Source organism: Ceratotherium simum, chromosome 17, assembly GCF_057802395.1.
Source record: "Ceratotherium simum simum isolate JZ-2026a chromosome 17, ASM5780239v1, whole genome shotgun sequence".
In the NCBI taxonomy this organism is placed as follows: domain Eukaryota; kingdom Metazoa; phylum Chordata; class Mammalia; order Perissodactyla; family Rhinocerotidae; genus Ceratotherium; species Ceratotherium simum.
In genome coordinates, this window is record NC_141916.1 from 11,510,791 (window position 1) to 11,523,829 (window position 13,039).

At 56.6% G+C, this 13,039-nt stretch overlaps 2 protein-coding genes across 4 annotated transcripts; one reads left to right on the forward strand and one right to left on the reverse strand.

Moving 5' to 3' along the window:
• Nucleotides 1-12: 12 nt before the first annotated feature.
• On the reverse strand, nt 13-9,245 carry MBD6 (methyl-CpG binding domain protein 6). Of its 3 annotated transcripts, none has more exons than XM_087442128.1 (13): nt 9,146-9,245; nt 6,044-6,107; nt 5,728-5,864; nt 5,312-5,414; nt 5,020-5,182; nt 3,740-4,789; nt 2,901-3,562; nt 2,467-2,620; nt 2,114-2,283; nt 1,575-1,988; nt 1,417-1,484; nt 1,130-1,193; nt 13-983 (listed from the first exon to the last, which is right to left on the reverse strand). In XM_087442128.1, exons 3-13 carry the CDS (start codon nt 5,838-5,840, stop codon nt 909-911), a joined length of 3,036 nt encoding a protein of 1,011 aa, XP_087298254.1. In that variant the 5' UTR covers nt 5,841-5,864; nt 6,044-6,107; nt 9,146-9,245; the 3' UTR covers nt 13-908. The 3 variants fall into 3 exon arrangements, with proteins under 3 accessions (XP_087298254.1, XP_004429371.1, XP_014642148.1); XM_004429314.3 differs by lacking the exon at nt 9,146-9,245 and adding an exon at nt 7,143-7,389 and having other exon boundaries at nt 1,417-1,469; XM_014786662.2 differs by lacking the exon at nt 9,146-9,245 and adding an exon at nt 7,143-7,389.
• A 38-nt stretch (nt 9,246-9,283) lies between these two features.
• Nucleotides 9,284-13,015, forward strand: LOC147914693 (DDIT3 upstream open reading frame protein). The gene is made up of 3 exons (XM_087442138.1): nt 9,284-9,469; nt 11,734-11,781; nt 12,364-13,015. The coding sequence occupies exons 1-2, from the start codon at nt 9,407-9,409 to the stop codon at nt 11,773-11,775; spliced, it is 105 nt and encodes a 34-aa protein (XP_087298264.1). The 5' UTR covers nt 9,284-9,406; the 3' UTR covers nt 11,776-11,781; nt 12,364-13,015.
• The last annotated feature ends 24 nt before the right edge of the window (nt 13,016-13,039 follow it).

Consider the following 13,039-nt stretch of genomic DNA (forward strand, 5'->3'; position numbering starts at 1 on the left):
CAGAGTCAGAGCCAGAGTTTCAAAATATTCTCATCTGTTAAATTAAGAGTGTCTCCCATAGAAAAGCAGTGGAGGCCCCACAGGGCAAGTACAAAACAGAATTAAAACTCCCAAGGGTCTTGTCTTTACAAAAGAAAAGGCAGGAGGCAGCCCCTGGACAGCTGGTCATGCTGGCCACTCCGGTTGGACCACGTTGCATAATCCTCAGTCGCATCATCACAACGTCTCTGAGCGTTTTGATGGGGGGGGCGAAGGGGCAGTGTAGTGTGTATGGGAGGAGAGGCCCAGCAGGCTCTCTTTGCCCCCTTCCCCCTTTTTATATTCCGGAGGAAAGTAGAGGGAAGCTGGCTACACCTTGAAATGAGGCTATGTGTTTCAAACCTGGGGACAGGGGTAAGAGGGGATCTGTGCTTTGAGCAACCTGAGCCAGAGGCAGAGGGGCGTTGGAGGGGTGAGGGAGGATGCATGATGCTTATTGCTTTGTACCTTTCACTGGGAAGGAGGGCAGCAGCCAACAGTAGCTCACAGGTTTGTAAACTGAGCCTGCTGGCTTCAAGAAGGGAGGCAATGAAGTCGAATTAAATATAAAAGAGTCATTTGTGCAAAAATAACTTAAACAAATAAAAGACCTGGGGAAGGGGGTGTTCCCCTTAGCCTGGTGGGGAGAGGGCCATATACCACCCCCCCAGGCCTTTTCAGTGACATGGCTTTCGGGGGGAGGAGGTGAGCTTCCCTACCCCCTGCAATGGCTCAGGATGGGATTGTAGGGGAGGGGGTTGCATTTGTGCTCTGAGTGGGGAGTAGTGCCCCCACCCCCTGTCCACAGGTGCAGGTGGCTGGCAGGGGCTCCCAAGGCTCAGCACCCAGCTCTCCCCAGTCAGGGTCAGATCCAGCTCCAGGGATGGCTGCTATGGGGCCAGTTTCCTCCTCTTGTTTTTGGCAGGACGGCCAGGGCGGGCCCGGGGAGGCAGAGGGACAGCCGCCTATACAAGAGGGGAAGTTGAAAGAAGTGATCAAACAGCTGAGTATCAGGAAGTCTTTTATTTTCTCCCCACTCCCTCTACCCCTCTTCCTCCTGCCTCATCCCGCATACACCCCCACCCATGCAGGCGCGTGCACACACACTTACGCGGCTTGTGGGGCTGGGGTCCAAGGTAACGTCCTGGCGGGTGCTACTGCTGTTCCGTGTAGGGCTGCAATAAGGGGCACAGATGATCAGGGACACCTCCCCAAGCACCAGGTGGATTTTGGAGTTTGGGTGGGAAACTTTCTATATTTGACCAATGAAGGCATAATATCCTTATTCATATTCAAATAAGTATCTGCCTTTTTGAAAGCCAAGCTCCTCTTAAGACATTTCTATAAACCCAGCAAGAAGTGAGGAAAGGCCAGGACTGTGGCAGGCCCAACACTCACTTGTATTTTCTCCTCCGGCCACGACGAGACTTTCTGACTACCCCCGGGGGCACCTGGGAAAAGATGGACTGTGTGTGTAGGAAAAGTTAGAAAAAGGGACCATGACCAGGCCTTTCCTCAGAGCCCTGCAGCCCAGACCTCCATCACTCTGCACTCACCTTAAGGTCCTCAGAATGGGGCCTGGGAGGGGATGGATCCTTGGGCTCAGCACCCCCTTCAGCCAGCTCCCCATTATGCTGCCAATGGTGGGTCCTTCTTGGGGACCGTTCCATTTGTCCATTGAAGCCACCACGTGCCCCCCACTTGAGGGCCAGTCGGCCAGGCTCCCGCCGGCTGCCAGGCTTTCGGCCCCGGCCTGGCCTGGCCTCACCGTTAATGCCCCGAAGTCCCCCTCCTCCCCTCCGGCCCCGTTTCCCTGACCCCCTCCCAGTGAGCAGCTCAGGGACTGGGGGGTCGGGAGAACTGTGGGGTGGGGCTAAGGCACTGAGGGGAGGCCGGGCAGGCTCCGATTCAAGGGCTGAGGTGGGGCTCTCAGGGGCCAGACAGGGGGCTTCTGGCTGCTCTGGAGGGATCTATAGACAAAAAATAACATCTCAGTCAGTCTCAAATACAGTCCCTCTGCTACTATAACTCAGAATGCCTATGTTGCCAGTTTGGGAAAAAATTCTCTTCCTGACAGACACACCCACACGCTCACCTGGAGACTCTGTAGCAGGCAGGCTAGGGGACTAGAAGCCTCTGAGAGGGGTGGAGGAGCTCCCCCCCCAGAGAGGAGCTGCAGCCCCAACTGGCCAGAGAGAAGAGGGCCAGGAGGCTGCAACAGGCTGGGGAGGGTTCCAGGGCTGCTGGTCAGCGAAGACAGGTCACCTGTTGAGGAATTACAAAGTCAGGAGTCTCCCTAGGCAAACTGGTTAGGCTGAGCAGACCCCATTATTCTCTTAGGCTATACCCAGCAGTCAAAGACCTTCTTCCTCACTTCTTCCAGCCTCTAATCCCAATTTCTACTGCCTCCTTTCTTCTCTTTCACCCAGAATTTTCCCTCAGACTCACCCAGCAGGCTGGCACTCAGCAGAGGGCTAAGGAGTTGAGGGGGTCTCCCTGAGTTGGAGGGGGCCTTGCCCAGAGAGGAGGCCCCCGGGTCAGTAGTTGCCGTGGTGACACTGGAGGTAGGTGGTCCAGGCTGGGGGGCACTCAGGACACAGGGCTAAGGAGAAAGAACGGTTGTAACACTTACATGTGTGAAGTATGCAGTAAGTTTATAGTACTCTCACAGACGCAATCGCACTGAAGCCTCACATGAAGTAGACCACGCTTATTGAATACAGTCCCAATTCCTGCAGCCATCCTACCCCCAGCCAAGAACTGAGCCCTCCCCAAAGGCCCTGAGGAAGAGCTCAGGCATGAAACTGAAAGCCTTTGATTCCCAGCTCCCATCTCTGATTCTACTTCTTGTTCTGTCCCACCCACTCACCCCCTATCCTCACCTGGGGGGGCGTCCCAGAGGGGGGATCCAGGCTGGCAGCCAGCAGCGCAGAATTTAAAGCTATGAGGGTGGGGGGGGCTGAAAGGGGGGGGAACAGTAGGGGGGGCAGATCTCCCAAACCTGAATATGTCTCCCCGCTTGGACCCCCAGCTCCCTCTGCAGATCCCTCCCCATCCCCAGCTGTGGGGCCCAGGGCCAACAGGGGCAGGAAAGAGGCAAGGAGGTTGCTAGGAGGTGCAGAAGGGGGTGGAAGAAGGTCTGAGGGGGGTGGCGGAAGCAGGGAAGCCACCAAAAGCGAAGGCCCTTCGGGCTCGCCTGGGGCAAGGGGAGGGCCAGGTCCCCCTGGTGGGGGTAGCAAGGGCTCAGGGGGAGGTTGTCCCCCTCCCCCAGCCAGCACGCCAAATAAACTGTGGCTGAGCAATGGAGAAGGTGGAGGCTGCCCCAGACTCAGAGGAAGAGGCAAGGCCCCTAGCATCCCAGGGAAGCCAGCTCCACTCAGCGCCAGGCCCTGCTCAGGGCTGGGGAAAGGGAAAGCCTCCCCACCAGCCAGGGGAGGCAGAGGGCAGGCTGGGCCCGCCCCCATCCCGAGCCCTTCAGATGGGCTTTGAAGCACAGGGCTGGGGACTAGGGGGGCTTTGGAGGCAGCTGGTGGGGCAGGGGCACCTGCAAAGGAAAAGAGAGATTCAGCTCAAGAGAGGCCCTTTCTCCCAGCATCCAAAGAAGCCAACCTCCCTGCCCCCCACCCAGAAACCCACCAAGGAGCTCTCTAAACTCTCCCCTAAATGCCTTGGCTGCCTGTCTGCATCCGAGGTGAGGAAGGCCTCTACCACACTCACGTACCTGGCACACTGCTGAGGCTGCCACTGGTGGTCCCAGGCAGGGAGGGCGGGATGGGATGCCTGGGCTGGGGAGGGCTCCCTGAGGAGAGGGCTGGGGGAGGGGGCAGGTGTGCATCTGACCCCAAAAGGTTAAAGCTTCCATCAGAGTGGGAAGGGCCAGGGGTGGGGAGTCCCAGCAGGGACAGCACAGAAGGGAGAATGGGTTGGGATGGCTCAGGGAGAGGAAACGGTTGGGGGACAGGAGCAGGGGCCCGAGGACGGCTCCGTCTAGGGGCTTGAGGGCCTCCCCCTTCTAGCAATCGCAGTACAGTTGGGGGTCGCCGGGGACGACGCTGAGAGGGCCGGGGTGATGAGTGGGAAGCTGAGGGCACCTGGGCACGGGGCCTTCGGCCCTGTAAAGTGCTGGGAGGGGGGAGCGGGGGGTGCTGTGCCTTGGCCGCGGCAGAGAGTAGGCTGCTAGCAAGGAAAGGGGGCGCCCCAGGGCCATCCACCGTGGGGGCCCCTCCCAGGGGTCCCAGGACCAGGGGCAGGTGCATAGTGGCTGAAGACACTGGTGGCTGAGTGGCAGGACCAGAGGGGCCAGGGACACCAGGGAGATTATTGCTTGGGGGCAGAGGAGGGGGTGTTAAGGCATCACTACAGTGGAAGAGAGGAGGGTCTGAAGGTGGTGAGGAGGAGGCATGGGGGGCTGGAGGAGAGCCCAGGTCAGGAGGCACCAGGCTGGATCTGAGGGCAGCTCCCCAGTTGTATGAGGGGGCGTTGAGGCTGATAGCAGGTGGAGGAGGTGGAGCTGGAGAGGGGGCATTGCCCCTTGGGAGGAAACAAGGGCTGCTGCTGCCTCCAGAGGGGACTGGGTCAGGAAGCCTTGGCGGTGGGAAGAGCCCCCCAGGGCCTGCTAGAGGAGGGAAGGCCTGTGGAACTGAGGGTGGTTCTGGAGGAAGGGAGCCAGGACCCCCATTAAGTGGAGTTGTAGGAGGGACTCGACAGTGAGGGCGGGCAGAGGACGGCCCTGGGGACACAGTGTGGAACATTTGGGGGCTCGCTCCCTCTCCTGCAATAAATGAGAAATGAAAGGTCAGCCTATGGCTCTCCTTCCAAGAACTTTCTTTTGTCTTTTTCCATCTCATCTCCCATAAATTCCCAACCTTCCTATGCCCTCCTCTCACCAAGCAGCTCCCCACTCCTCCCTTCTCCTTGCTCCTTCTCATAGAGCTCCTCCCACCATCTCTATTCTAGGCCCTTAAGTTTTCCTCAGTCTCCTGTAAACTGGAGAAGACTCACCAGGAGAAGAGTGTGAGCAGGTGGTCTCCATGCTTCGGTACAGAGTTGCCATGGCTACGGCTTTCCGCCGGTGGTTGCACAGCTTGGTCATGTCCTCCTCTGATGCCGGCCCCACCCCAGCCCCACCCGGGGTCACCGGGGCCAAAGGGTCAAAGTTGAAAACCTGTAGGGTAGAAGGCATGAACAGGGACCCTGAGGGGTGGAATCTGTGAGAAGACCTACCATAGTCAGTGATACACATTAAGTCTCTTGGCCTACCCTTGTACTCTCTGGCACCCCTCACCACTCTGACCTTGGGGACATTGAGTGGACACTCCAGACCGCACTTGCAGGTCCCATCGCTGAGGAGGTAGCTCCGGGTTTGCTCCAAGGAAGACAACTCTGTGCCACTTGGGCTGGGAGAGAACAGGGTCAGAAAATATGGGGTTAGTTGACACTGAATCAGTAGACACTCCTAAAGAACAGTTCCTTTGTCAGAAACCTTCCTGGGAAGAGCAGAGAGTGAGGGATGTGGGAAGAGACAGGAAGAGGGAGAACAGATTCAAAAGGCCAGAGATACAGAGAGCAAAAAGGCTGAGGAAGGAAGGCAGAACAGAGGAGAGCAATAGGGTACCAGAGATCTGGGCTTTGAGAGGAGGGATGGGAGAGAGAAAATTCAGTCAACTGAAGGGCCTGGGGATAGAACTCAGGGAATCTGAGGATCCATACCTGATATAGAGCACAGCACCCTCTCGAACACAGCGCTGCCAGCCGATGGGGACAGATGTGGCCACAGGGCCCCCAGCTCTGTCTGCTCCACTGCTCTCATTGCCCCCATTCATTGTGTGTAATCAGCTCCCACGTGCCTGATAACACAGACATCCATGTGGGCATTAGGAGGATTAAACTGTGCTGGGTACCTGAGGGAGAACTCCGGGAAGGCAAAGGTTGTGGGGAGACCAGAGAGAACTCAGGGGCAAGGGAAACCCTCAGAGAGTTAGGAGAGAGGATGAGGGGGAGCCCTCTGCCCTCACACCACGGCTACCTGAACATCTCTGCAAACATCGTGGGGTCCAGTCTAAAGCCGGGGCCGCCGGCTTAGCCCACACCTGCAAGACCCAGGAGAAGAGAAGGGACTGTCAGGAATCTGCCCAACTCAGGAGAGCACCACAGCCCAAGACACTCTCAAGGGAAAAACCCTTAACAGTATGAGGTGAGTGCCCTTAAAGAGCTCAGGGATTTGCTGGCTGAGTTCACAACCATCCTTTCCATGTCTAGTCCCTAGGGACCAGAGGGTCACAGCCTCAACTGCCAAGGACCAAGGAATCATAGCCCAACCCCTATACATGTAAAGAGCAAGGTCCTTTTGTCCCATGAGGGATAGGAGACTTCACCCAGGAGTGTGGGCAAATTCCCATAAGGCCAGGCCACTAGGAGGTTTCCCAGAGAGTCTGGCCCCTGCTGTTCCCTCCCCCCAGGAAAATCATATAAAAAGTACACATTGCCCCACAGGTCACCAGGCAATTGCCCAACTGCCCGCTGGGGTGGTACCAGCAGAACTCCCCCCATGCCTACTCCACTAGACAATCACTGATCTGGCTCATGTGGGTCTTAAGAAAGCCTGGAATCATAGCTCTGTCTTCTCCCCGATCTTGAGAAGCTCCTGATCTTCCCCTAAGCCTAAGGCAAGGGGGTTCTGCACCTCCTGTCCCACTGGCTTCAAATTAGCTCCAAGACGGCTTCTCCTGTGATACGTGGGGCTTCCCCTCAAACCTGCAAGTATCCTCCCCAACCTCACCATCGTTCCCACCCCACGCTGGCGGCTTCTAAACTTTCCCTCTCATAACAAGGCGCCCTGTCACCCAGCCTGCTTCCCTCAGCCTGGGGAGGAGGGGAAGGCGCACGAAGTAGGAAGGAACTTGGGGAGAGGGCGGGCAGAGGGTGGGCGAAGCACTCAGGGGAGGGAGGTGAAGAAGGCAAAAGTCAAGCAGTAAGAGGGAGAACCGGTGGGGGCAGGTGAGGGCGGGGGAGCGGGGATGGGGCCAGGGAAAGGGGCCGAGAGGACGCCGAGGGGGCAGAGGGTAGGGACTGGAGGGGAGGGGAGGGGGAGGGGCGGGGTGGGGGGGGCCGGGCCCTGCACTCACCGCGGCCCATGGTTCGGCCGGCCCCGCCCTGCGCAGTCGCGGCCCAGAGGGTGAGTGGGAGGGAGTGGGAGGAGGGTCGGTGAAGCCTGAGCCTCCGGTACGGCCCCGGCCGGTCCTAGCAGGAAGCGCCGCCGCCGCCGCCGCGGATCACCGAGCGGCCTCCCGCGCATGCGCCATAGGGGCCAGGGGCAGCCCTGGGGATTCCGTTCCCAGAAGGCACCGCGCAGGCTGCTGCCGCCGCCGCCGTCGCTGCCGCCGCCACCGCCGCAGCCGCCGCCGCCGCCGCCGCCCGGACGGGAGAGGGGCGGGGCCGGGCCCCCGCCCAGCGGACAACGACGAGCCAACAGGAGGGGCCGCAGTGCGCATGCGGGAGCGCGCCTACCCCTCCCCCACAACCCCCCATTAATCCCCAAGAGAACAAACACCCCACGCGGCCCCCCCGCCCTCCGCGGAAGGATCTGAGCCTCTTCCCAGGCCACTGGTGGCCAATCCCAGCCCTCCCCGGGGAGGGGCCCCTTCCAAAGCCACAATCTGTTGGGGGAGCCAGGAATGCCAGGTCCGGGAGGGGCCAGCCCCAAAAGATGAAAGTCGCGACTTGCCCTGCCCCGCCCCAAAGTCTTCCCGGGTAGTGTGCTGGGACTTGACCCGCCTCCCCGGGTCAACATGTCACAACACGACCTCGGCCTGTCAAGTCACATGACCTCTGCCTGTCACTGACAACCTGGTGATATCTTTGGGCCGGGAGAGACCATCTGGTCCAATCCACCCCCTCTCCCATTTACAGAAGGGGAAATGGAGGTCTGGAGCAACCGAGCAGGCCTGGCCAAGGACCTGTCACTGTCACACCACCACCCATACCTGCCATCTAGCCACGACCGGCCTTGTAATAGTTTCTACTCAGACATACTCTGGCTGCCCCCATGAGGGTATGACAGGGTATGTAACAGGCCACCACATGGCCTCTGTTTTCTACCTAATGGCACAAGAAAAAGACTGCATTTTGCATGGCGCTTTTCACTCTTGTTCAAGCTGTCTCCAAGTTCATAGTTCTCTCATTTTACGTTCACAACTCATTATCTTTTATTTACAAGAACGGTGAGGCACAGAGCTTAGGTGGCTGGCCTAGGATCCCTGGGCAAGTAAGGGGTAGCTGAGGCTAGAATCGGGGCTCCTGACAACCCAGGCCACGGCAGTCAGTCGTGGGCTCAAGTGCACGCAGTGCCCGGGGCAACAAGGCTCTGCTGTGGCCCAGACACCTGGGAGGCAGGCCTGTGCCGGCTCCTCGCAGCAGGAGTCACAGGACTTGCTCTCTGGGACAGTGAAAAGCCAGCGGGGGTCTTGGTCTTTGGTGAAGGGGGCCCGAGCACTATGGGGGAGATGAGTGGGGAAACAGAATCGCGTCCACTGGGCAAAGAACGTGAACTCTGGCACGCTGAGGGTTCGTCGGAAACTTCACGAAGATAAAAGCTAAGGGTGCTCTTCTGAAAGGAGCTGAAAATGACTACCAAGGGGATTCAAATACCTCAGCCCCTTTTGGGGGAGTTAGGAGCTAAAAGATAAGGCCCCTTTAAGAAGACTCAAGAAGATGCAGCAGACAATCCTGGTGGACAGATGCAAACTTTCAACGGAGAGAGGGTTAAAAGGCCTTGTGCCCATTAGCAGGGAGGGGGTCAAGGAAAATGGGAGTCCCCTGCGGAAGAGGTAAGACGGGGTTAACGCCAGGTGGGCGGAACGAGAGCTCCTGAGGGAAGACAAGCTGCACAGAGGTTTCCCCGGCAGCCCAGGGGCGGCCGCGGTTGGGGGCCGTTGGGGCCGTTGGGTGCCGGGAGCTAGCGCCCCGCCCCCTCTTCTCTCTCCCACCCCCCTGCACCTCCCACCACCCTCTTAGTCCCCTGCGCGTGCGCGCGCAGACACCGGTTGCCAAACATTGCATCATCCCCGCCCCCCTCGCCTCCCCTCCCCCCTCCAGCTCTCCCCTCCGCGCGCGCGCATGACTCACTCACCTCCTCCGCGAAGCCTCGTGACCCAAAGCCACTTCCGGGTCCAACGCGACGTCCGCCTTCCAGCGGGAGGGAGCGGTGGGGGCGGCCCCGTGAGGGCTCCTGAGTGGCGGATGTGAGGGATGAGGCGGGGCCAGCGCCGGCGTGCCGCTTCCTGATTGGTGAGCTTCTGGACCTCCCCGAGAGGAGGACAAGGCCACGTTAAAAGAACGCTGCTCCCGGCTCTCGAGGTCAGAGGCTTGGGTCTAAGGCAGAGAGCGTATCATGTTGAAGATGAGCGGGTGGCAGCCACAGAGCCAAAATCAGAGCCGGAACCTGAGGAGAGAGGCGAGTACTGATCCCCCATCTACCTTTTACCCTCGCATCCTCGCGAACACCAGTTGTCCCTTCCAGATTGAGGCATCCGCTCTTGAGGATGGGGCCCCACCCCCTCAACCGTCCGAGGGAGGGATGGGGGGAATCCTTTATTCGGGAGTGGTGCTTACAGACTCTTCTCCCTTGGGACGACAGCGTCATCCCACCCCTGCCCGGAGCACAGGCCCTGCTCTGTGCTGTAGGGGAAGGGGCCCCGTCTGCCCTCAGAGATTTAGTGTCTCCAGTTGCTGACCCAGGCCGCCTCGTTAGGCCTGTCCGGTGGGAGACGGGGCAGCAGGACACACCCCCGCGCCGAGAAGCCTGGGTGACCATGGCTTAGGCCGCTGCCGCCGCTTTGCCACCAGCGGCACTGCCCCTACTCCACCCCCAACCCAGTCTCAGCCGCAGCGTCTCAGGGCCAGCATGAGCATGTCGGTATCTGGGGCTCCTGGACCCTCCACAGGACAGCCATTTTGCACCCTGGCAGAGAGACTGACACAAGCCTTCGGGGAGAGGGGTGCCGATGGACAGGAAATGCAGATGGATCTTCCCTTTCCCCTAGAGGTCCCTGGGCTTCTTGCACAAGAGAGCATCCTGGATCTCTTAAGTGTGGGAAGCCATTTGGGGTCTCCCTAGTGTATTGTCCTTCTCCTGGGATTGGTCCCTGCCTCTTTCTTTCAGTCCTGTCTCCAGCTAATCTCTGTGTAACCATTGCATCAGGCCAGCCCCCTGTTTGGCCCTGCAGCCCTCTGGCCTGGAGCTCCACTGCTGATGAAAGCCAGGTCCCACACACTGGAAGGCAAGGAGGGCTCCCCAGGGAGGACAGCCCTGCAGAGAAACACTCAGAGTGATATTGCATCTACAGTCCCCAGGGATAGGCAGCACGGCTCTGCCTCTGGGCATCCTCTTCCCTTCCCTATAAAAGAGATGGGGGAGAATTTATCCACTCATTCCTAATCAGTATTTAACCAGCGTCCACTATGTGCCATGCAGTTTCGGGCCCAGGATACATCCATGAACAAGAGAAGAAAATGTCTGCTTTCACAGAGCTTACATTTCAGTGGAAAGAGGCATACAGTAGACAGATAAGTGCCATGAAAATAAACTAAAGCACAGAAGGGTAGAGAATGCTCACAGTGGCTTTCAGTTTTACATTAGGTCAGGGGTTCACTCACTGAGGTGACATTTAAATGAAAGACCTAAATAAAGAGGCAAGGCGGTAAGCCATCGAGATATATGGAAGAGCTTTCCAGGGAGCATGCATAGTATCTTTAGGGAACAGGAGGCCAGTTGGCTAGACTAGAGTGAGCAAGAGGGAGAGTGGTCAATGAGAAATGCAGGGCAGGGAAGGAGTGGATTATGGAGGGCCTGGTAAGTCAATTTAAGGACTTTAGCCTTTAATATGCATGAAACTGGAAGTCACTGGAGGGTTTTGAAGAGAGGAATGACATTACCTAACAAGTTTTAAAAGCCTCACTCTGGCTGCTGTGTTATGAATAGACTCAGGAAGGGTGGCAAGAGCAGAAACTGGGTGACCTTCTGCAGTAATCAGAGAGACTATAGAGATGATCTAGATGGGAAACAATGGAGCTGGTGAGAAGTGTTTAGATTCTGGGTTTTTGAAGAATGAGTTAAGAAATTTTGCTGGTGGTTTGGATTGCATTGTGGGGTGTGAAAGGAGAGGAATCAAGGATGATAGCAAGATTTTTGACGTTAAGTACCTAAAGTTGCCATTTCCTGAGATGAGGAAGATCTTGGAAGGGGAAGATTAGCAGGAGTTTGTTGTTGGAGATATTAAGTCTGAGAGATGCCTAACATTAGACACCCAAAAGGAGATGGCAAGGAAGCAGTTAGATAGCAGAGTTGGAGGTCCCAGGAGAGGCCCGGACTGGAAATGAACATCTGGAGGATGTTAGTGTGGGAATGGAATCAGGAGAATGCCACTCGATTTGTTCCCTTCCCTGTAGGCCAGTCCTGACCCTGGCAGGCTTCAGGCCTGCCTTGAATTGAGAGAAAGCTGAGTTGGCCAGGATTTTGCTATTATGTAATCAGGACTACAAATGTCAGCAACTAAAAATAAAGGAAGTCAGGCTCTCCTCTGTCCTTGGAAATGGCTCCAGGGACCGTTAACTATCCATACTCTACAAGACAGGAAGGAAGGAAGCTGGAGATAAAAGTAAAGGAACCTGCCTCTCCTCCTCCTAAAAATGGCTAACATTCATCTTTGATCCCCACAGTGTTCCAGAAGGAAGTGTATCTTCATACATCATCACACCTGAAAGCAGGTAAACTTAACCCTTTCCCAAAACCAACTCCTAAGAGATGCTGCTTAGGTTCTTGGATTGGGACCCTAAGAAGTTGTGAGAGCACCTAGAGAGGATGGGAGAGGAGTGTTGGAATCTGAGCAGGCTTTTGCTGTCCTAGTTGAGAGCTGGCTCTGAGTGAGCAGTCAGCCCCAACAGAGATAACTGGTTTGTCTTACCACACCTCAGTCCCCATCAAGGTTCGACTGACCCAAAGGACTGTCTGCCCCAGCTCCCCACACAGGAGGAGAAAGGAACCCAAACAGTCTTGTAATATCCCCAGGAAACTACCAGTGGAGTTCCCAAGGGGGGCTGAGGACTTTTACTAGGATTCCGTAACAACTTGCTTCTTCAAGTGCTGGGCAAAAGCAAGGAGGGAATATTATTATAGACAAGGGGTTGCTAGATTTTAGGGGCCAGATAGTAAATATCTTGGACGTTGAGGGCCACACAGTCTCTGTCACAACTATTCATCTCTGTTGTTGTAGCATGGAAGCAGCCCTAAACAATATGTAAATAAATGGATGTGCCTGTGTTCCAATAAACCTTTATCTACAAAAACAGGCAGCGGGCCAGTTTGCCGACCCGTGGTGTATACTGACTGATCTATGGCATTTGTTCCACCCACCCCCCACTATCCTGCGTACCATCAGCCCTCATGGATTCAACCAACTACAGAGTGAAAGGCCTACGATGGTTGCATCTGTACTGAATATGTACAGACTTTTTTTCTTGTCATTATTCCCTAAATAATACAGTATAACAACTATTTATAGCATGTACATTGTATTAGGTATTATACTTAATCTAGAGATGATTCAAAGTATATGGGAGGGGGCCGGCCCCGTAGCGCAAGCAGTTAAGTGCGTGCGCTCCAGTGCAGCAGCCCAGGGTTTGCTGGTTCGGATCCCGGGCACGCACCGACACAGTGCTTGGCAAGCCATGCTGTGGCGGCATCCCATATAAGGTGGAGGAAGATGGGCACGGATGTTAGCCCAGGGCCAGTCTTCCTCGGCAACAAAAGAGGATTGGCAGATGTTAGCACAGGGCTGATCTCCTCACAAAAAAAAAAAAAAGTATATGGGAGGATGTGCATAGGAAATATGCCAGTACTATGCCATTTTGTATAAGAGACTTGAGCATCCTTGGATTTTGTATCCATGGGGGGTCCTGGAACTAACTCCCTAAGGATTCTGAGGGACAACTGTATGTACTTTCCCAGAGGCTGGTTCAACCGCAG

Excerpts from the sequence above, each read along its gene's own strand:
- MBD6 (XM_087442128.1), bottom strand. The coding sequence starts at position 5,840 with ATGAATGGGGGCAATGAGAGCAGTGGAGCAGACAGAGCTGGGGGCCCT. Across the intron at positions 1,989-2,113 it reads GCCTGCTACAGAGTCTCCAG|ATCCCTCCAGAGCAGCCAGA; the intron begins GTGAGCGTGTGG and ends TTTTGTCTATAG. Across the intron at positions 984-1,129 it reads ACCCCAGCCCCACAAGCCGC|GCGGCTGTCCCTCTGCCTCC; the intron begins GTAAGTGTGTGT and ends CCTCTTGTATAG.
- LOC147914693 (XM_087442138.1), top strand. The coding sequence starts at position 9,407 with ATGTTGAAGATGAGCGGGTGGCAGCCACAGAGCCAAAATCAGAGCCGG. Across the intron at positions 9,470-11,733 it reads GCCGGAACCTGAGGAGAGAG|TGTTCCAGAAGGAAGTGTAT; the intron begins GCGAGTACTGAT and ends TGATCCCCACAG.